This window comes from Parasteatoda tepidariorum, chromosome 4 (assembly GCF_043381705.1).
Source record: "Parasteatoda tepidariorum isolate YZ-2023 chromosome 4, CAS_Ptep_4.0, whole genome shotgun sequence".
NCBI lineage: Eukaryota > Metazoa > Arthropoda > Arachnida > Araneae > Theridiidae > Parasteatoda > Parasteatoda tepidariorum.
Window position 1 is genome coordinate 77,311,837 of NC_092207.1, and position 21,622 is coordinate 77,333,458.

At 27.9% G+C, this 21,622-nt stretch overlaps 2 protein-coding genes across 2 annotated transcripts in view; one reads left to right on the forward strand and one right to left on the reverse strand.

Moving 5' to 3' along the window:
- Positions 1-1,469: 1,469 nt before the first annotated feature.
- On the reverse strand, positions 1,470-15,601 carry LOC107442086 (GTP-binding protein 10). The gene is made up of 9 exons (XM_043041590.2): positions 15,398-15,601; positions 11,422-11,621; positions 9,828-9,913; positions 8,193-8,337; positions 5,304-5,377; positions 4,806-4,858; positions 3,947-4,132; positions 1,814-1,937; positions 1,470-1,728 (listed from the first exon to the last, which is right to left on the reverse strand). Exons 1-9 carry the CDS (start codon positions 15,422-15,424, stop codon positions 1,517-1,519), a joined length of 1,107 nt encoding a protein of 368 aa, XP_042897524.1. The 5' UTR covers positions 15,425-15,601; the 3' UTR covers positions 1,470-1,516.
- Positions 15,602-15,696: 95 nt separating this feature from the next.
- Positions 15,697-21,622, forward strand: part of LOC107442084 (polynucleotide 5'-hydroxyl-kinase NOL9) — a 33,483-nt gene continuing 27,557 nt past the window's right edge. Inside the window, exons 1-3 of the mRNA XM_016055553.3 lie at positions 15,697-15,801; positions 19,047-19,577; positions 20,780-20,817. Of these exons, the coding sequence (XP_015911039.2) occupies positions 19,080-19,577; positions 20,780-20,817 (536 nt within the window). The 5' untranslated portion in view covers positions 15,697-15,801; positions 19,047-19,079. The remainder of the gene's footprint in view (positions 15,802-19,046; positions 19,578-20,779; positions 20,818-21,622) is intronic.

The following is a 21,622-nucleotide window of genomic DNA, read 5'->3' on the forward strand; positions in this document are numbered from 1 at the left end:
TCCCTGTTTTTCCCCAGTTTGTAAGGAAAATTTCAAAATTCCCTGCATTCTCCCTGTTATTTCAGCTGATTTTTAAATTCCCTGCACTTTCCAGGTTTTCCCTACTCTTCCTGTGGAGTGTCAACCCTGGTTTTACAAAGGTAGGCTTCGAAGAAAGGCAACCACAAAGTCTTGTGCATACAAGCTTAGAAATCTTCCATCAATTTTAATGTTTTATTCTATTTTCATCTGCTTTTTTTTTCTTTTCAGAAATGGTCCCACTACATTACAGGAGGAACTTTTCATCACAAAATCCCTATCACCTCTGTAAATAATTTGAAGTATAAAAAAAGTGAGCTCAAACAAACCTAGAGTAAGCCATAAAGCTTCAAATACTGAAAAATATCAAAAAGAGAAAACAAATTATAAGAGATAATTTAGGATTATACAATGGGGGAAGTTATTTTCCAATAATTTATTTGCATTTAATATTTTGAAATTTTTCTTTCAGCAATTGAAACTTAAGGGCCTACTCTAGGTTTGACAGTACTCACCTTTTTTATACCTTAAATTATTTATAGATGTGATATAACGTGATTTTGTGAGGAAAAGTTTCTCTAGCAGTATAGCGTTCTTTTTAATTGTTAAGTCATGATTCGAAATGTCAGCATCTTTTTCACTGCAACTATAAATCATGGGGTAACATTGCTCATCTAAAAAACTATATTAAAACTAAGATAGAAAAATTCCACAATCATATCCATCCACTGGTTATTATATGTAGCACAAATAAAAACAATATGAAAAATTTTCTAGCTACTGCTATAGGCTGCAGGATCAAAGTTATTAAGGTACTCAAATTACTTGCTACATAGTCATTAATAACTAAAAAGTAAATAATTCATAACAAATTAATTACTATCACACTGATAAGCTATCACTAAATGGAAACAACAGACTGCTATTTGAAATCTTGCCATCATTATAACTAACTGCCCTGATTTTTCTTTTTTTTTTACAGAGTTCTCAAAGGTCAAAGAGTAACTGCGTTTTGTTACCCAAACACTTTTTAGAGAATGGTTTAAGTTGAACTGTAATTTTAAAAAAAAAATATTTGTAAATAAGACTAGTTGCAATTTTAGAAAAAAATTACAAAAATTTCCAAACTTGTACTCCTGAACAAACAAACCAAGAATGCAAAGTGATTTTCTTTTAGTATTCCTTTAAAATATTCATAATGATGTTGTAACAGTGTATGTTATTGTTGATGCTCTTTGATTTCTCTTTGTCTGCATTTTGCTTTTTTTAACATGATTAAACCAATCTTAGACTTCAAATTATAAACCGATAGAGTGACAAAAATTTGCTAAGATATTTTAAAATATTGCAGTTTATATTGCTATTAAAACAAATTATTTTAATGATACATAGTAATATATATATNTATATATATATATATATCATCAAAAAGAAAAGAAGAGGACACAAAATTTTTAAAAGCATTAACATTTATTATGTACAAAATGTAAGTTTCAATTTATGCATATATAACATCTTGCTCATTTTGGTCAATTAAAATTTTTTCAGGATATCTAATGAGTTTTTTCTCATGATAAATGTCTATGATTTTTCGAACTTTATTCTTCAAATTCAAAATATTATCTCCAGTTTTAGCAGAAATTGGAATAATAGAGTCAAATTTAACTAACGTACTTGGTTTGAGTTGATCTGGCAGGTCCTTAACCAGTTCTGAAAATAAAGTAATTTTTTTTTTACTTTGCATTATTTTTTAAATGGCTACTTATAAAGAAAATAAAGAATGGTATAGTCTTACTTTCAGAACATTGCATTTCCTCCTTTAATTCCTGGAACATTTTACCATCAGAATCCGTATCTGACTTATTTACAGCTAAAATAGCAGGTTTCAGAACTAATTCCTCATCATACAACTCTAACTCCTACAATTATATTTTTGTAATATAAGCAGTGGCTTGATTATTAACATTGTAATGTGCTTAAAATTTAGATGCTTTCACAACTGAAAAGGAAAACATGTTAGTTGAACACCATATTTGGATGATCTGAAAAATCAAAGATCAGCTAAAAAAATGTACATTGAAACGTCTTTCTCTATTCAATTATTTTTTCTATTAAAAACTAACTTATAAATGTTCAACAACATCCGTTCTTGTGTTTTCTTCAGCAGTGAAAATGAAAATTTTATTTAATATGTTTTTACCCTAAACTGTTCAGTTCTTTTTAAATAATAAAAAAGTAATAAATAAATAAAATAACTTAAAATATATTTGTTTATGATTGTATCAGGATATCTTAACTGAAATCATGGCTAATCTGAAATCATTAAACGCAACGTAAACGTTAATTTAGACCAGAATGAAATAAGATTGAATAATAACATAAATATGAGAAAAGAAGATGACATTACAGCCTTTTGAAATATTACATTCATAAAATGCAGTTGCAAAATGTATTGCAAAATGCAATTTCAGCAACTTTGAAATCCTATAGTCTCTTAGACATAACATAGCCTAATAATCTAAAATCGTTACTCAAAACACTATCATAAATATCTATAGATGCCATTTAACATTTTCCGTGATTTAAATAACGGAGTTTAAGCTAATGGTTTCCACTGTGACAATCTAGTAAGCGTAACTTCCAATCCAAAGTTTCCTGGTACGTGACAATGATAAAAATTTTCTATAATAACAATGACACATGCCTTTCAGCAAACATTTAATAAAGTACTGCAAGTCTTCAAATTTTTAGAAAGTATGCTACTAACCAAAAATGTTAGAGAATCACTGGTTTCAGCAATTATGTGAACATAAATAATATTTATCAGTTAATATTTATGGAACGATTCAATGACTTTCTTGAGTCATCATTATCAACTAACAATGACTAAGAAATACAGAATACTTGACCTGAATTGCAGTTTCAAAAAATTTTGAATGAAACATAAAAAATAATTGTGCAAAAATATAATTTTCAACCATTGTAGAAAATCTTAAAATATATATACCCATATTTATTTTAGAGGTAAACTGCTAGTACATAATAAATGGCTATGATTAAATTAGATCTTTGATTCCTAACAGAGGTTTTAAAATTACTCAGGTTTTTACACTAATATGCATATCGAAAAAAAAGAAGAAAAAAAAGCATTCTAACATCGCGACCTTTTTTTAAAATTTATTTCATTAAAAACACTCCAGAAGCGTCATGTTGTCAGCCAAAGGAATCCTGAAGAATAACGTTTAACAAATTCAAGACCAAAAATACATGATGGGGATAATGAGCATTGCCCACTAGTTATATTCCAGACTACTTAGAACCTGGTAGCTGAAGCAGGGTTTATTCTCAAAAACGACATGCACTATCTCATACAATATTTTTAATTAATTAAAAAACATTTTTTAATTCACATTTATTATTTTCTTTCTTTTTAAAGAAAAGAAAGAAAAAAAAGAAAGATTACGAAAGAATTCATCGACTTGAGATGCTTACACTAAAATAACCATATGGACATTACTTTATTATTTAGATAAGAAAAATTATTCGTCGAAAGTATGTGTATTATCTCATGCAATATTTTCAGTCAATTAAAAAAGCATTTCTTAATTCACTATAATTATTATTTTCTTTTTTCTATAAAAAATAAAAATAATAAAAAAATAAAAATAAATATAAAAAAAATTTAAAAAAAAACTAGTGCTTTTATTTTGCAAATCAACTGAAACTTCAACATTTAGGAGTTTAAGCCAATGGTATCCACTGTGACAATCTAGTAAGCGTAACTTCCAATCCAAAGTCTCATGGTACGTGACAATGATAAAAAAGTTTCTATAATAACAATGACACATGCCTTTCAGCAAACATTTAATATGTTTGCTGAAAGGATTCTTACATTCTAAATACAGAAACATTATTCAACTGTACTTACCCTGTTGAGAAGCATAACAGTTTCAAAAGGAGTTCGGTGTGAAGTCAAAGGATTTAATCTGAAACCTTCAATATCTACCACAAAAAGCAGTACTTTCGTCCTCACGCAGTGTTTTAGAAATTTGTGCCCCATTCCATAATTCATATGTGCACCCTCAATCAGTCCTGGTAGGTCTGCAGCACTTATCTAAACAATAAAATATTGAAAACTTTCATTGTAATTTTTTTTACACAAATTTTGTTTCATTAAGTTCAACACCTTTCAATAAACTCTTATAAACACATGAAAGGTTCACTTTGAGATAGTAATAATAAATCACATTTTAAATACTCTGATATTAATGGAAAATATTGGTAGAAAATTTTCCTCATTTTTAACCAGTTTTAATTAACATCAGTTTTAAATAACATTTTAGTTAAGTTAACATTAGAAGTATTCATAATGAAGAAACCTATGATACCATACATGTGATGAGGATAAGGGATAAATGATAAAAATCATATTCTTTTGCTATGACTCCTTAAATTCAAAGTGATTGCTAAAACAAGAAACTATCCAATATACTTAATTAGAATTTTTATGTTAAATTTTTTAATGTTTACAATTTTTGATTTATCACTATCTTATAAGCACTTATACAATTAACTTCAATTTTACACATTTTTACTTCTTAATTATTTAAAAACAAACTCCCTTGCCTAAAAATGTTTTTTTTTTCCAAACACAAATTGATATATAATAGTACCTAACCACAGTTTCTGTAAAATAAGATCAATTTTCTACTAGATATTACAGAAAAAAATAAACAATTCTATGCTACATATCTTAAGTACAGTTTTATAAAGGAAAAATTCCTTACCGTTCTAAAATCATCAAAGTTTAAAATTCCAATATTTGGTGCAATAGTTGTGACTAAAAAAAACATTATAAACAAAAATCACTTTTAAAATTTGAATGAATTTTAATAAATTTAAACTTTTTTTTATTGCTCATTTGAATAGTCAACAAATTTAATTATTCAAAATAACAGAAAATGCAACAGTGGAACAACAAACTAAAAAAAGAATATAATAATTTACTCAAAAACATAGTAGAGTAATTGATAATTTATGCTTATTTTAAAACAATTTTTTTTCTATTATATCCCTAAATAAAATAATTTCCATTAAATTATACAAATGTTATGTTATTCAAAGTGCTGACAAATACATAATCATAATTCATACCAATTGAAGATTTGTTTAAAAATTTAGAGTTTTGATTCAAAATGACTTATTGTTGTAGAGTTTTGACTCAGTAAGTAATTATGTAATGCAAACAAAATAAATATAATCTAGAATAACTTTAATTGACTTACAAGGATAACTAGCAATTTTTGGGTGTGCATTTGACAAGGCAGATAGTAATGTTGATTTTCCAGCATTAGGATACCTAATATTGAAAGAAAAAAAAACATTTCCCAAGCAATTTAACAAATTTAATAAAATATTAAACAGTGTTTAAAAAATATTTTTATAAAAATTGCAAACAATTATTGCCTTTATCACAATATCAACATATTTTTAATGAACTATAATTAGGTAATAATAAAGTGTGGTAATGATTTTTTCATGTATACAAAAAAGAAAACTTGATAATTTATAAATCATTAGCAAGTATCAGTTAAAGTAGGAATCTTCAACATTTTGCACCAAAGGACTACAGCAATAAAATTGTGAAACTGTGGAGGGTAACACGAGTGCTAATACAGTCTACACTCCTTCGTACAACCTTTTCATTATACTAACTGATACATAAAGTTCTCCTTGCTATTCCGTAGATACAATGTAAAACATACAAATTGAGCCTTTCATTCCAATTAAGCAACTGAAATCTTGTGCAATTTTTTTTTACTAAAACTTCAATTAACAGATTGCCAGCACAAAAGAAAATTCTTTTTAAAAAAAGAAAAAGAGTTAATTTATTTTGATTGTAAAAAATTGTCTGAAAATAAGTCGCTTCCGGTAAACGGATGCCTGGATATGAGACTGTACTATGATGCAATATTTTAATTTTACTTTCAAACTATTGCTTTTAATTGAATAAGAGATTTCAGCAGCCACTAGTGGCTTGCGTTGGCAATTAAATTCTTGGCAATTTAAGCTTGGCAATTTAATTCTGGGAATATTAGGATTGTTAATGAGCATCTGTACTCTTGTTCTTAGTAATTTTTTGATAAAAATGAGCATTCGTTAGCACTTCACCAAAGAAATACTTCAGTACGTTTTTTTGGATTTTGCTATTATGGCCATTGATGATAAGCATATTAAATATGTCATAAAATAAATCCAAATATATTTACTCTTAAAATTTGCATACAATTTTTGAACTCAAGAGTATTTAAAAATTTGAATTGTATTTCATATAGCTCAATAATTGTCATCCTATATTTGTATACAAGACATTTCAAGCAAAAATTAGTTACAAAACATTTTTCCAAATAATACAATTGTTGATAATTTATATGGAAAAAAGGCAAACTATTGCATTTCAATGTAGCCATTTTTAAATGTAGTCATTAAAAAAATAATTTTGTAATAAATTTTTTAAGTTCACATAAAACAGTAAAGATATGAAATAGAAATAAAATAAACAATTTTGAAAGAAACTGAACAGACAATTAATCTTTTTAGATTTTCAATTTTTTTTCCTCGATATTGGCTAGCTATTGTACTTTATTATTTTAAAGGGTATTTCGACATTTATTATTTTTATTAACACACCAAGTTTCATCCTGTACAGAATTTCTCAAATCATATCCTCTCCTAGTTAATTATGTCATGGATTGCCTGAATACAACAAAATTGAAATTTTTTTAAATTCTTTAAATCCTCCATTAATTAATTTCAGTCATAGACAGATAGCTCTTAAAATAGAGTGTTTACTTAATGATTGGTCACTACAGTTGTTACCAACTTTGATAGAGAAATACAAACAAACAAGGATGAAATAGAATCCTTGCAAATTGGGATCCGTATGATGGCATAGATGATGCATTGGAATTTTTAAATTTATAGCTTTATGGCAATGTGTAAAAGTTTTATTGTGTTATATTTATTGAAATACTCTTCAATTTTCTTATTTTAATTTTTTTCCTGAATGTAGTTTAAAGTATTGTTTCTAGAAGAAAAAAAAAACTTTATGTGTAAAGAAATATGAGAAAAAAGCAAATTTAATTGCAGATAGCATATTAAACAAAATTTTTAAAGCGTAAATTGATACAGAGTTATTCATATCTATNTTAATTATGTCATGGATTGCCTGAATACAACAAAATTGAATTTTTTTTAAATTCTTTAAATCCTCCATTAATTAATTTCAGTCATAGACAGATAGCTCTTAAAATAGAGTGTTTACTTAATGATTGGTCACTACAGTTGTTACCAACTTTGATAGAGAAATACAAACAAACAAGGATGAAATAGAATCCTTGCAAATTGGGATCCGTATGATGGCATAGATGATGCATTGAAATTTTTAAATTTATAGCTTTATGGCAATGTGTAAAAGTTTTAATTGTGTTATATTTATTGAAATACTCTTCAATTCTCTCTTATTCTAATTCTCTTAATTTAATTTTTTTCCTGAATGTAGTTTAAAGTATTGTTTCTGGAATTGCAGATAACATATTAAACAAAATTTTTAAAGCGTAAATTGATACAGAGTTACTCATATCTATTTTATTGTTTATAGCACATCATGGGTGCAAGTTGGAAAAAAGGCCAAGACTGAAAATTTTTTGACTGAAATACCTAACATACGCAATACCCCCTCGACATATGCAAACTGTCTAAGAAAGCTTTACCATAATACATCAAGTTTAAATACTGTACAAAAAATATTTATTCATCTGTCTTTTGATAAAATAACAACAGGACATAAGAAAGTAGACCAATAACGTAGACCTAAAAATACTTTTAAGGACAGAAAAAAAAAATTCCGGTTTCCGTCTTCGAGTCAGTCTTGTTTCCGTCTTACTTCCGTCCGCGGACATTTTCGAAAGACGGAAATTCGTTCTGTAGACGGAAGACTTGCACCCATGTAGCACATCAATATTTCACGATTAACAAACATCCAAATTTATTGCCAGTGTATAAGTCGACCTATTGATTTTCGTACATTTTTTTTCCTTCTGATTTTGAAAAGCCAACTATTACACCTGTACATGCGATACATTGAAATATAAAAGATGAAGTAATAAACTTACCCAACAAAACCTACATCCGCTAGAAGTTTTAGATCCAATGTCAAAGGCATAGCCTGTCCTTTTTGACCTAAAAACCCATTCTGAGGACCTCCCCCACAACCTCCTTTAGCAAGAAGTACTTTATCCCCAATCTTATTTATATCTCCTAAAAACAGATTAACAAATTTATTTAAGTTTGTTAAAATACTTATGATTAAAAAAAAAAAAAAGGCTATTATAACCAAGTACCATAAAATCTAAGTTCTGTTTTTCATTTTACAAGTTAAATTTCAGCTTGTCAAATCTGCTTTTTACCAGTATGAATAATAATTTAAATCAATAGTTGTTGTTCATTTAAATTCACACTAATTGTAATTAAGGAATAAATATATCATAAAAACTATAAAACAAACACAAGAAGTTTAAAAAATTTGCAATATAAAAGAAATATTTTCATATTTATATATTATAAAGAAATATACAATATTATGAGTAGATATAGAGAGGTTGGCAACTTTTTCAGTGAACTGACAATTATTAAAAAAAAAAAAAAATTGTTGGACGAATCAAAAACTACAATTTTGTAATTTCTAAAACTGATGATTCAATGAAAATATATTTATAGGAATATATTTATAGCTTTTTTTTTTTGTTCTAGATAAAAAAAAATAAATAAATAAATAAAGATGTAAAATATTCTCATAACAGCCCAGTGTGACTGGGGGTTCCTGGAAGTTGTGGCTCAATAGTTTCAGGACTCAATAGACTAATGACATGGTTATGGCAATGTGGTCGGTCAAAATAGCGCACGAACTGTCATTACTTTCCTGACCAGCAGTTCATCAATCTGAAGCAAAGTGGGCGTCAAGCTGCCACTGGAAATAGAACTCAAGTCCTTTACAATTCGAGTTCTGTGCCTTAACTGTTATACTATCACAGCTCAAATTAATAAAAATAATCTTCAATTCCAACCTTGTTTTGTAACAAAAAAACTACTATTTCAAAATTCAGCAACGAAAGAAACGGAAGCAACGGAAGAAAAGCTTGGTTCAAATAAAAAAAGATACAAATAAAACTTTTTTAGTGCTGCTGAATTGTATGCCAAAAAATATGAAATAAAAATAAATGTTAAATAATTAAAATACTTAGACAGTGCACGAGCCTTTTCTGCAGGCTGGTAGCAAAATAAAATACAGTACAGAGCCCGTTATCCGGAAATCAAAAACCGGAACGAAATTCGATAAATTTTCCCGCCATTTTTAAAAAAAAAATAATAATTTTTCTCATAAGATTTTAGGATTTTTCTTTCTTTTTTGAAAGATGTTCACCTTACCATAATTTTGGAAATAGTCATTAGTGTATTACTTCTTCGTTTTTTCTTCTTTTTAAGATTATTTCCAAAAAAAATTTATTTTAGTTGGGTTTAAGAATAAAAAAACGGCTTTTTGTAGCGATTCAGAAAACCGGAAAAATCAGTTATCCGGAATAGCGATGGTCCCGATCGTTCCGGATAATCGATTCCCTACTGTACCACAAACAGTCTTAGATCCTCGATTGCACGAGAAAAAGTAACAAAAAAGGCATTAAAAAATTCTAAAAATAGAAAAGGAATTTCAAGAAAAAAATTATTAGCAATTTAGTTTTTTCAAAAAGTACCTATAAAAACATTTCCATAGACTGAGACACCTGGTGGACACTTGACCATGGTATCGGTGCCTGGGCTGCCTAAAATTTGAAATCTCCTAAAAAAATAATGCATGTAAATAATGTGTTATGCGAACAACAAAGATAAAAGACAATTGACCTACGAAAAGTAAGTGATAATCAGCAAACAAAAATTTTAAAACTGTTCAATTTAAACTTCAGCCTTACTAAAACTTCAGCCTTACTACTTCAGCCTACACTAAAAGATACCTTTATCTTCTTTTAAATAATAAATACGAAAAATAAAATAAAAAATAATAAATAAAAAGAAATAAATAAAAATTTAAAATTATAAGTATTAAAAAACTTAAAAATATTTCAATTAATTATGAAAGCAAAGTTAGTCATGAATAAGTCTATAATTACAAGGCCTTCCTTTTAAATAAGGGAAAATAATTTAAGAAACATTCACTGATCTTCTTCGTCTTGGATAACAAAGGAAATTTGGACTAACTTTTAATTTTTCATACAGTTTGCAAGCTTTCCCACACCAGAAAACTTTAAGAATAAGCAAGCATAACTACAGAAATTTATAAAACCTGTTCAAGTGTACTGGCTTAATTCCACCATAAGCAACATTATTACATTATACCATAAATTGATAGCGGACTTTGTGGACCATTGTACCTTATTTTCGTTCAGCACAAGCTGCAGTGTCTTGTATCAATGAGAAACTTATCATTTAGCACACTGCAAGTCCATATATTAGCTTTTAGATAAAGTAAAATGGGAGATGAAGAGAAATAAACAGTGGCAGACAGTAAATATATTCTCCATCTTGCTGTTAAACAGTAATTTTAAATCTCTGAAAAATATCTGAAATTATCTGTTTCCCTTTAGACAAATTAAAATATTTCAGAAGATTAACAGTTCATATATTTTTTAACCTAAACTTTCAAAAATAAATTAATAAGCAAAAATTAAAAATGAATAATGAAGTAAACACAGATAATAACATCTTATAATATATTTTGTATATTCATTTCTTTAATTCTTTTGAACATTCATTTCCTCTACATTCTTTAAAAAGTTTCTCTAAACGTTTTTTAGAATCACACATTTATTTAAAAAAAAGCTACTTCTTAGCTTTAAAAAAATTGACAATAGATAATGATAACTACACAACACAGCTTTATCATTTCTTGGAGTAGAAAAAACCAATCTTATTTTATTAATTTCAATTTATAATTTACATTTTAATTCAATAATTTAATTTTGTTTTTTCTTTTCTTAAAAAATATACTATATTTTCGACAATTTAGATTAATTAAAATTTAGTCTGTATTTAGTATCAAGAATTTAAAACCATTAAAAAAAGGGAAAATATTCCTACACCATGGTGGCGGACATACACATTATTACGACAGACAGATAATTTTTCACTTTAGGTTCATATTATAAAAAATGCCTCAGAAAAAAATGTATAATTAATTCTGCATTATTTAATTGTGAGGTAACAAATAGATTCATTACACAATAGTATATCCACTTGACATTTGATGCAGAATTAAGTGGAATGAAAATAATTTTAGTAAAAGATGCATACTTGCTGTCACCACCAGGGCCTCCAATGAACTTTTTGGTAGGATTGTTCCTCTTTAATTTAGCTAAGGAATACGATTCACAGGCTTCAAGATACACATCACCACCTTTGCCTCCAACTCCACCATATTTTGGAAGACCATTACCTCCTCTACCACCACGTACAGAAATTCTTACACTATCAATAAATGTCTGTCTCTCTCTCTAAAATTAATTTAAATAGCACATTACTCATAAAAAAGTTTAGTTGCAATCAGCACATAGTTATAGTTGACTCTTGATAGAACAACCCCTACAGACCAAATGGAATTAATAACACTACATTGCATTGCAGAGGTTCCAAAAAAGGAAGTTATTTTGATTACTCTTGCTACTTTCCACTCAATATTTAGAAAATGAATTTTAGGGATATTTTTCTCGATTCTCAGTTGAAAAGTTATACTTAGAGGTTGAGCAGCTCCGAAAAGCAAGGCACATCAACCAGAGGTCTACTGAACCCCAAACCCTAAATCATGATCAATAGGAAAGCTTTATAGCTGAAACAAAGTTCAGCTCTAGTGGCAGAATTTTTTCGGGCTTTTTCAGCTGCTATATACCTTTCTAATACTGATATCTTTCTACAAGATATTTAAAAGTAACAAATATGCATGTTAAGTATTAATTTAAAGTAAAAGAAGCGTTAACTTCAAAAAAAATTAAAGAACATAAATAAATAAAAATTGAATCAAATAAAATAATTTTTTTAATTGAATATGTGATTTTTTTATTCTAATATTATGGGTAATATTCTCGCATTTTGTAAAAAGATAACACACGAATTATTTTCCTTTTCAGATAAGACACTAATTATTTCCATTTTTGCATTTTATAATTTATCATCACATTAAAAAAATAAAATCGTAAAATCTGTAGCAGTAACTGCCGAAAAAATAGATAAACCTCAAAATCAAGCAAATCGGACTCTTAAAAAAGGGGTTAATAAATGCGTAATTTCATTTCAAGATTTAGTTGTTGTGATAAATAATTTCGGATTTTAAAAGCTATGTGGAAATCAGTAGTAATAACTGCATGAAAAATTAGAATGAAAATTTCCACAGAAAATAAAACCAAATTTTTTCTTTCTTTATTTCTTCTTCATTATTCTCCAATTAGAATAGAAAAGTCACAAATATTTTTTTTCTTACTCCGATGCACGAGAAAAGCATCTATAATTCAGAAGAACAGATAAAATATCTCAAAATTTTCTGCAGAAAAGAAAAGCAAAATTCTTTATTTCCCAAAGGAAAAATCTTTCTGCAAGAACTCAGTAACGTTCCGTGACAATGTCATCGAGTCGCCACGGGGAGTTCATCAAACATCTGACAAGGAATGTTCTGTAGTTCCCAGGCCCCAATACAATGTTGTCCCAATTTTTTACAATATTTGAGCAGAAAAGACTTCTCACACACAAAGAATATGTTGTGAAGTCTTTGTCCCCAGATGACAACCACAACAAAGAGGATCAGGTGCAATACCCATAATGTAGAGGTGTTTCCATAGGGCGTAGTAACCAGTGAGAAGACCTATGATCTTCCTCAAGCCAGTCCTGTTACACTTGAGAAGCTTTTTCTGACGCACACCAGGGCAGCAGTTACAATTTAACTCCTTGACTTGTCTTGATCAACCAGTGCCATTTCTCATCAGCAATCTCGCCATAAAGCTTTAAAATAGAGGCTCTGAAGGATGTGGGAAATTTTTCAAAAGCTGGTTTGGAGCCACAAAAAAAATGCCCTTTTGGTTATATACCTTGGAAAATTAAAGAATACTGACTTAGGCGAGATTGTATGGGAGGTGGAGGTTTGAGATTTTAATGATGAATAGGACAGTTTTGCAGATCATAAAAATGAGGAGATTGCTTTGGAGGTAGAAATTTGACGTTGTGATGATATGTAATGATAGAGTTCTAATTTCTATGATGGGAGAAAAAGATTATTGGTGCTTTATTTTTCTAAATAACATTTTCTGTGGAAATTAAATTATTAATTTTTGGTTTTAGGGTTAAATTTTGTGCGACTTTCTTTGGCATCAATGTAAGTGCTGTTAGGTTTGTAAACTGATTTAAGGTCAACATTGTATTACATTTAGTTTGAAAGTTGCTTGTGGGATTAACTAGGGCGACAATGATTAAAGGTTTATGACAAAATTTTTAGAAAAAATAGACGGGTAAGGTAACGTTTTGGCTGGTGAACTCATATAAAGCTTTTCTTAATAAATTACGATGAAAAAATTGCCAAAAAATGGGTGTGTGTTCACAACAAATCAATTTCATTAAATTCTTTTCCTACGTACACTAATAAATCCCTCATTAAACATATACACCATTAAAAAGCATGTATTGAATTCATAATGAGTAGAGATAACCATCGATTAACCAGGATTGGATTTTCCAGGATGATCGAAAAAAGGTGTAAATTGCGGGTGTTGAATTATGCGGGAAGACTACATTCTTCTTTTAAACTTCTCTTCTTATCATATTGGATTCATCCAGTCAATTTTGAGTCAGCCAACAAGTTTTGCTCATGCATTCAAATATTGGCAAGGGGACGGGAAAAGACAAGGCAAGATATGATTCAACATTTGTGGTAGTATCAGTGTTTTTTAGATTAAAATTTTTCCACATGCTTCCGATTCTGCATATAGTTAAAGTGCTGAATCACGAAAGAGTAATTTTAGGTATAAATCAAAAGCTGAAAAGAATTTTAAAAAAATTGGAAAATGGACAAATTATTAATATATAAAACTGAGATAGATGATCAAACTGAGCGAGACATAAAAAAATGAAGAAAAAACCACATTTACTAAAGCATAATATGGTCAAAAAGGAATTGAATAATGTTCTACTGTATAATAATTTTACATTTTCTGTCACTTTTTTGTCAAAATTTTTATAAATTGGGTTGTCAGGTATATTTATTTATTCCCGGTTAACACTCCTGGTCCATCCTGGTTAATCGAGAGTCTACTTTAGCATACTAAATTTTTAATCAAAAACTGCTCAGTATGAATAATTAAATCAATTCCTGAATAATATGATCTATAGATTTTTAAAATTCTGTGCATATTGAATCAATTTTCTGAAAGATGAATTTTTTTAAATATTAAATTTAATTCTTTAAATTTCAGACATTCTTTTAATACTTCTAAACATTTGTATCGGTAATTTTCAGTTTCGTCCATTTTGTTCAGTCTTCTGCAATTAACAGGTTTCTTCTGAACAAACTGCCAACTTTTTGCATTAGGTATTTTACAACTACATGAAACAGAATACACCAACTGTTTTTGTTAAATGTCCTATGCTCCATGGGCTAACAAACACTATGGTCATGGAGGCCAAAAAAACTTTTAACGCTTTTGTTATTCAAGTGCTTTATGTGGACAAGGGGAAAATATGAATTGAACTTTGGAAGCTATATTAGAATTAAAGATTTAAAAGAGAAATTATAGTAAAGAGAGGATATACTGTTCAATACTAAGCAAAGATAGATTAATTTTGAGCAATTTTAAAACTGATAATCATAGTAATTATCCCCCTATATGAAAGTTACATAAAATCTGCAAAAAATGTTGTATAAAAAAGTACTATAAACACAAAGCGACATAAAAGTAAATATTAAAAGACAAATGCTTTTCAAATCAGGGATATTTCCGTATCGTGATCTGTCTAGCCAACTACAATCGCCAAGATGCCAAATAGATTTTAATTTTAAATTTTTTTTTTTTTAAAAACATGTAGATGTTTGCACGGCGGTGTCTGCGAGTTATACCTTTCGAGTTGGTCCCTTCCTGTGATGTTTTTTTTTTAATTTCCCGTGGGCCACTGCCCAGAAGTTTCCAAGACTTAGCGATAATTCAGCCACAGATCAGGATACGGAAATCTCCCTTAAAACCTCGATTAAAAAAAAGGGAAAAGGAAGAAAACTACAACACACACTGAATCTTACCAAAAAGATGTTTCCTAATCGTACCATTACGTAATGCAGTCACAACACAAATAATACTTTGTCATAAATATGTATTAAATTATTATTACACAACATTAGTTCTTAAAGAAGACCAGAATTTAAGATTTAAAAGAGAAACTAATTGTTTGTGCACTCCTTGGACATTATATTTAACGTCTTCAACTGTCTATTTTAGCCTCAGTTAGTACCTATTTTCGAGTAAAACAAAACTTATTTCTGCACAACTTTCATATAAGTTCCTAAAGAATACGTAAGTAAGTTTAAAGCTAATTTCCTAAATGTTCTATCATACTAACTGCGGTTACAAGTGTTGTTTGGTTGTTTACAAGCTCCATTGAATTTCTGAATGTATATTACGAAAGTAGATCTCTCTTAAAAAAATTGTGTGTGAAATATTCTTTCATTCTTCTTTTTATTTAATAAATATGTAGCAGAATTTTTTGTTTGTGATAATTATATTGATATTTAGAACTTCCCGATCGAACACATATGTTCGTCGTCGTTAATAAATGAGCCCTAAATTTTCAGATTGAATCGTACAAATAAGAAACATTTTAACTTATTGAAATCTCGAATCATCTAGTAATTTTGTGTAATTAATCATTTCTTAATTCGTTATTTTTTTAAAAGTTTGACAAAAACTAACAATTAATTTAAAATACCTAACTGTATTCTTATATTATTAAATTAACATGTTTTTTTTTTTTTTTAAATTTGCAAGTTTAAGATCTATTTGGCATCTTGGCGAGACAGATCACGATACGGAAATATCCCCTTAGTATTGTTATATTAAGTATTATTTTTGACCTTTATCAAAGCTTTGATTGATAAATAAAGCAAAATTTAAAATTACTGAGAAGATTTCCATATGTGTAGCAGAATAATTACCATGTCTTGGCAGCAGCCTGGAAGAAAAAATAAAATCAGTTATAGCCACCCCTAGGCAATTCTCTACATGATTTTTTAATTTCCACCAAATAATAATTTTTTTTAATTAAAAATTCGAGATTTTTTAAACTTTAACACTTACATTTGTTGATGTTATCTAGCTGTGCTGCTGTTTAAAAATCTTGTTATGTATGTTGTAACAGGTTTCTCTTATTTATATTAAAATATGATTTTATTTTAGCTATTTAATGTATTTCATGTTGATCAACAAGTTTTTATGAGTGACTAAGATAAGTGTTTGAATGTGTCATCTTTTTACCTTTAATCATGCATTAATGCTTGTTAACAGCAAAGGAAAAAATGGAAAAGATATCAATGTTAAAAAAAATCATAATTGTTCTAAGAATTAATTGACTTTTGAAATGTAACTAAGTCAGACTCATTCGTTTGCAACCCCTTTTAGCTACACTAAACAGGCTCTGCAAATTTCAAGAGCATTGATTTGCGGATTTCCGCAAATCAATAATTTATATTTCGACAAAATTTTATCAGAGTTATTCTAATACAAAATTTAATTTTTTTTTTACTTACACAAAATTTCCTTAACGAGACATTTATTTTAGACTTACCAACATCCTCTTTTTTTTCTTCCTAAGATCTTATCCACATTTCATGCAGTTTTATTAGAGAATAATGCAAATTCATATAAATTTTGAGAAAAACAAAATCCATAATAGCTTCAGCTAGAATTAAATAACTACAGAGACACACTCAAAAGTATAAAATTGATCATATTAAAAATAATTCCGAAATGGTAAACATTTAAATGAATTTTAATGAAAAAATGGTGTTTTTTCTCTTTTTTTAAAAAAAATTTAAATGTGTAGCAATTTTGTTACAAATTTGGATTTGTAACAAGAATTATTTAATCAATGAGGTATATTTGCCTCTTCCTTTTATTTGACTGCAATTAAATAAAATAAATTTTTAATATGATATTACGACATGGAAACTTCGAATCGCTCATTCTTTAATTGCCTTTCAACATGCTTGATCTTCTTTTTCAATTAGGGCAATTGATTTTCTCATGTTTTTTGAAACTCTGATATTACTATGACTTGCAAAATTTGAATTGCAATTTTGAATAATCATTTTTAGATGGGCTCGATTAAATCCATATGGTGTTTCAATTATTTTATCGACTATTATTGCTAAAAAAATTTCTTAATGTTTTTTTTTAAATCCCTATATTTTTTATACAATAGTATTGCGACTCAAAAGATTCAATTTGTGCATTTATCTGTAACTTTTTCACTCAATGTGATTAGTTTTTTTATCAACTTTTATCAGAGTTATATCCTCGTAATTTTTTTTTTATTCTCAATATTTTCATACAACATTAAGAAACCATTTGACCTCCCATTTGAATAAATACTTTATAATATGCTAGATTAGCACTAAATTCGTGTGACGTTTTAATCAGGTTTTTTTTCCTTGGTAGTTGTTGTTGATTTTCACATGATTTTTTTTAAAATCCCAATATTATTATGACATGAAAAGTTCAAATCGCTCACCTGCGTATTCACTATTTGACACGATAGTTCTATTATTTTTTTCATTACATTTTCTGGCAATTATCATATTCTGCATATTTTTTAAAATCTCTATATTTTTAATACGATTTTATTTATTTCAACACTTGAATGTCAAAATGTTAATATAATTAACCCTTTTTCGACACCTTCGTTTCTTGAGATTTTGTCGTAAATAGAAGTGGTTTTATTATCAGTCTTCTTTCAGTTATTTCCATACGTCTCAGGGTTTTTAAAAAAAATTCTTAATTTTTATTTTTTAAATACAATGGTCACTATTCAATTGCGGAAAGGGTGTGAAATATGTTTTTCAATATATATATAATATATGTTCTTTTATCATGATAAAATTTTGTTTATTTCTCTCTTTAAATTTTGTAAATTTAATTATTTATTCATTAAAATATAATTTTTTTTAAATATCTTCTATGTACGTTAAAATAACGTAATTTCTTCTTCCAGTTATCACATTTCTGAATAAACCATACAAAAAAAATTTTAATGCAAAAATTAAAATCTTAGTACTAATTAATAAAAAAATATAATTCTAACTTCACCTTTTATGTGTATTTAGGTAATTTTTAAATATTTTATTAAAGATATTTTTTCTAATGTTTTTGTCTTATAAAAATCTATATTTCTGTATAGTTGTTTATAGAAGAAAAAAAAAATTTTTTTTCAATAAAGTATTTATAAGTAATTAAATGGCTTTTGTATTGCTGTAAGTTATGTCTTTTTGTGTCTTATTTTATGGAAAGAAATATTTTTCTCAAAAATAAGTTTGTGCATAAGATTCAATAAGTATTTTTTTAAAATTATTTCTGACTTTTTAATTTTGAATAAAATATCTAAGTTAGCTTCTAGGTCATTGGTTGTAATAGTTTATAAGTTATGTAAAATCTGAATGTAAAATTTACTTTAGCTAATTCAAGAAATGTGAAAATAAAATTTTTAGAACATTACATTACATTAGAAGTTAAAATTCCTTTATTGTGTTTTCAATTATTAAAATTTTTCACATGTTATATTATATATTTGATTGCAATTATATATTTAATTACATTTGTAATAATATACTTTTAGTCATGTTTTCCCTTTTTTAAGCTCTCAAATGTATTTTATTGTTAAAATCCAAATTTTTTTTTTAGATCAGCTCTCAGTGCTGATTGTCACAGATAGACATGCCGAAGCGCAAGCTGTTATCCTTTCAGAGGGGTAGTATCAAGAAAGAAGAGGAAGATACAGATTCGGATTTTAGCGATAGTGAAACACTGACTAAACGTATTAAGCCCGATTTATCTCCTCCTAATTCAGATGAAGAATGTTATAGTTCTGACACCAATCAGGCTAACTTATTATCTAGTGACGTAGATGATGAGCAGAACGATAATGTTTCTGATTCTGCGAAGAATTTACAAAATAATAGTGGGACTGATACTGACACAGAAAAAGTGAATGAAATCGAGTACGATAGTTATCGAAGCTTCATGAAATCTTTCCAGTTTTTCTCTGATCAAGAATCTTCTGAGAGCGATACTCAAGATCAGTTTCTACGAAACTTCACTTTAACCAAGGCGACTGGAAACATTTCTCAGAGGGAAAAGGAACTGAGAGATCAGTCTCAGAAAAAGCAGGCAGCAAATTTGAAAGAACAATCTGAATATGCATTATTTAATGAGGTTGGCTTCCTTTTTTTTCTTCTTATTAATTTTTTTTTACCTTAATTGAATTGTTAATGAAAAAAAGATTTAAACATTATTCATAGATTAAAAATTAATTTAGTTTACGAAAATTTTATAATGTCTTTTGGGTTTATATCTTACACTAAATTATATAAATAGATAATTTATTACATAAAACCAAGTCGAAACACTGATTTCTCCCTGTATTGCAAAGCAACTGTTTAATGACTTTTGATTCAAACTCTTACTTGAGTGGTTGGAAGTGTGAGGCTTTGTACTTTCTTCTTTGTATGGTTGTTAACAGAAAGACTGAGCATTACAGTACGCCTAGGAAGTCTAAAGGGATCAGTTTGGCTCTTCCCAGATTGTTTGTATGTTGATCAATTACACATCCAAAATATTAAATTGTAATCATAATTAATTTAATAAAAATTTATGAGAAATTGGTCATTTCAATTATGGGGTATTTTATTCGATTTGATTAAACAGAACACTGACTTTTCAGTTATATTAATGAGTGTTTTGAAAAGGGCAGCCCGCACCGCTTCCCCTTTGATCTTATAAATGTGTCCTTCTTTCCCTGTATGTAAAAATAAGCTGCCATCTCTTAAAAATACTGCCTCTTTATTTTTTTTTAGGAAAAGGTTGTTTTCTTGATCACTTCTGTTTTATTTAGTTATTGATAATAATTTAATTTTCAATTTCATTCCTTAATTTTAGTAAGAGTTTTTTTAAGTGGTCCAGTTATATAGTTGAAATTTGCATGATATTCCTCCTTCGAGATATTTACATCTTTCGTTAAAAGTTATTTTATTTCATATTTATCGAAATAACTTTTTTAATGTGGATATTTTTGAAGAGAGAGTAATTGAAAAGATTGAGTGATAAAATTGTAAAAGGAATATTCCAATTTTGTACAGGTACACTAGGTTCTGAAAAATAACATTGAATTTTTTTTTTTTTTAATTAAGTTTTATATTGTAATGTGTTTTACTTTTTTCCAATCATAATTGTTTTTTGTTTTTTTTTAACTAACGAACAAATTTATTAATTTTTAGTTTTTGTGTCGAGAATTTTTTTTTAAAGTAGAATTTTTTTTATTACTGTTTAACAGGCATTCTATTGCCTAATAATTCATTACTAACCCTTGTTTGTCTCAGTAAATTACCTCAAAATATCTTATATTCTTGTTTCTTTAGGATAATGTTCGAGTGCAAACAATTTCCGATAGTGTTCGGTGAGTATCTTTCATTATAATGAAGCATTATTTATATTTCTTGATCATAATTCTGTATTATGTGACACTTTGGGTTTAAAAAGATTTCAACTTACTATTTAAATTTTAAAATTGATAAATAGTCTAAGGATCTTTATAAATGTTAGTAATTTTATTTTATTCAATTCGTGTTTGATGCAAAGTATTTCAGGATTAGGCACATTTTTTGCAAAATCTTTCTGTTTCTGAGTGAATCATGGTGCTGTTGGAAAAAAAAATTAAGTTTGTTTGTTGCATTTAAGGGTAAACTGTGCTGTATATATATATATATACATATTTTCATAATCAACGCCCAGAGGTATGATTTGTTATGGGAACATGGAGGACTTTGTGACTCGTCATATTTGACATGAATGAGTCACCATTTACTGCACAGGGAGTCTTCGGCCGGTGGGGATCGAACCGACGACCTCTTGGACATGGGCCCAGTGCCCTACCAACCAGGCTATCCTGGCCCAAACTGTCCTGTTTGCACTTTTGATAAAAAGAAAACTTTCTCTTATGCATTTTAATTCAGGTTGGACATCCCATTTTAAAAAGTACATTGTCTAATCGTGCCAATTTGATTGTAGTTGTCACAGTTATTGATATTTTTTTGGCCATTCCTATTTCATGTTACAGCAAAAAAAAATTTATGATGCTCAAGTAGCCTATTTTGGTAATTAACTCTTTGATATTGCAGCAATTTTATCGTAAATTCACGTTGTTTTGACAATTGCTTTTCTGAAAGTCACCATTTTGGATTTAAACATATTTCCTTAAAACA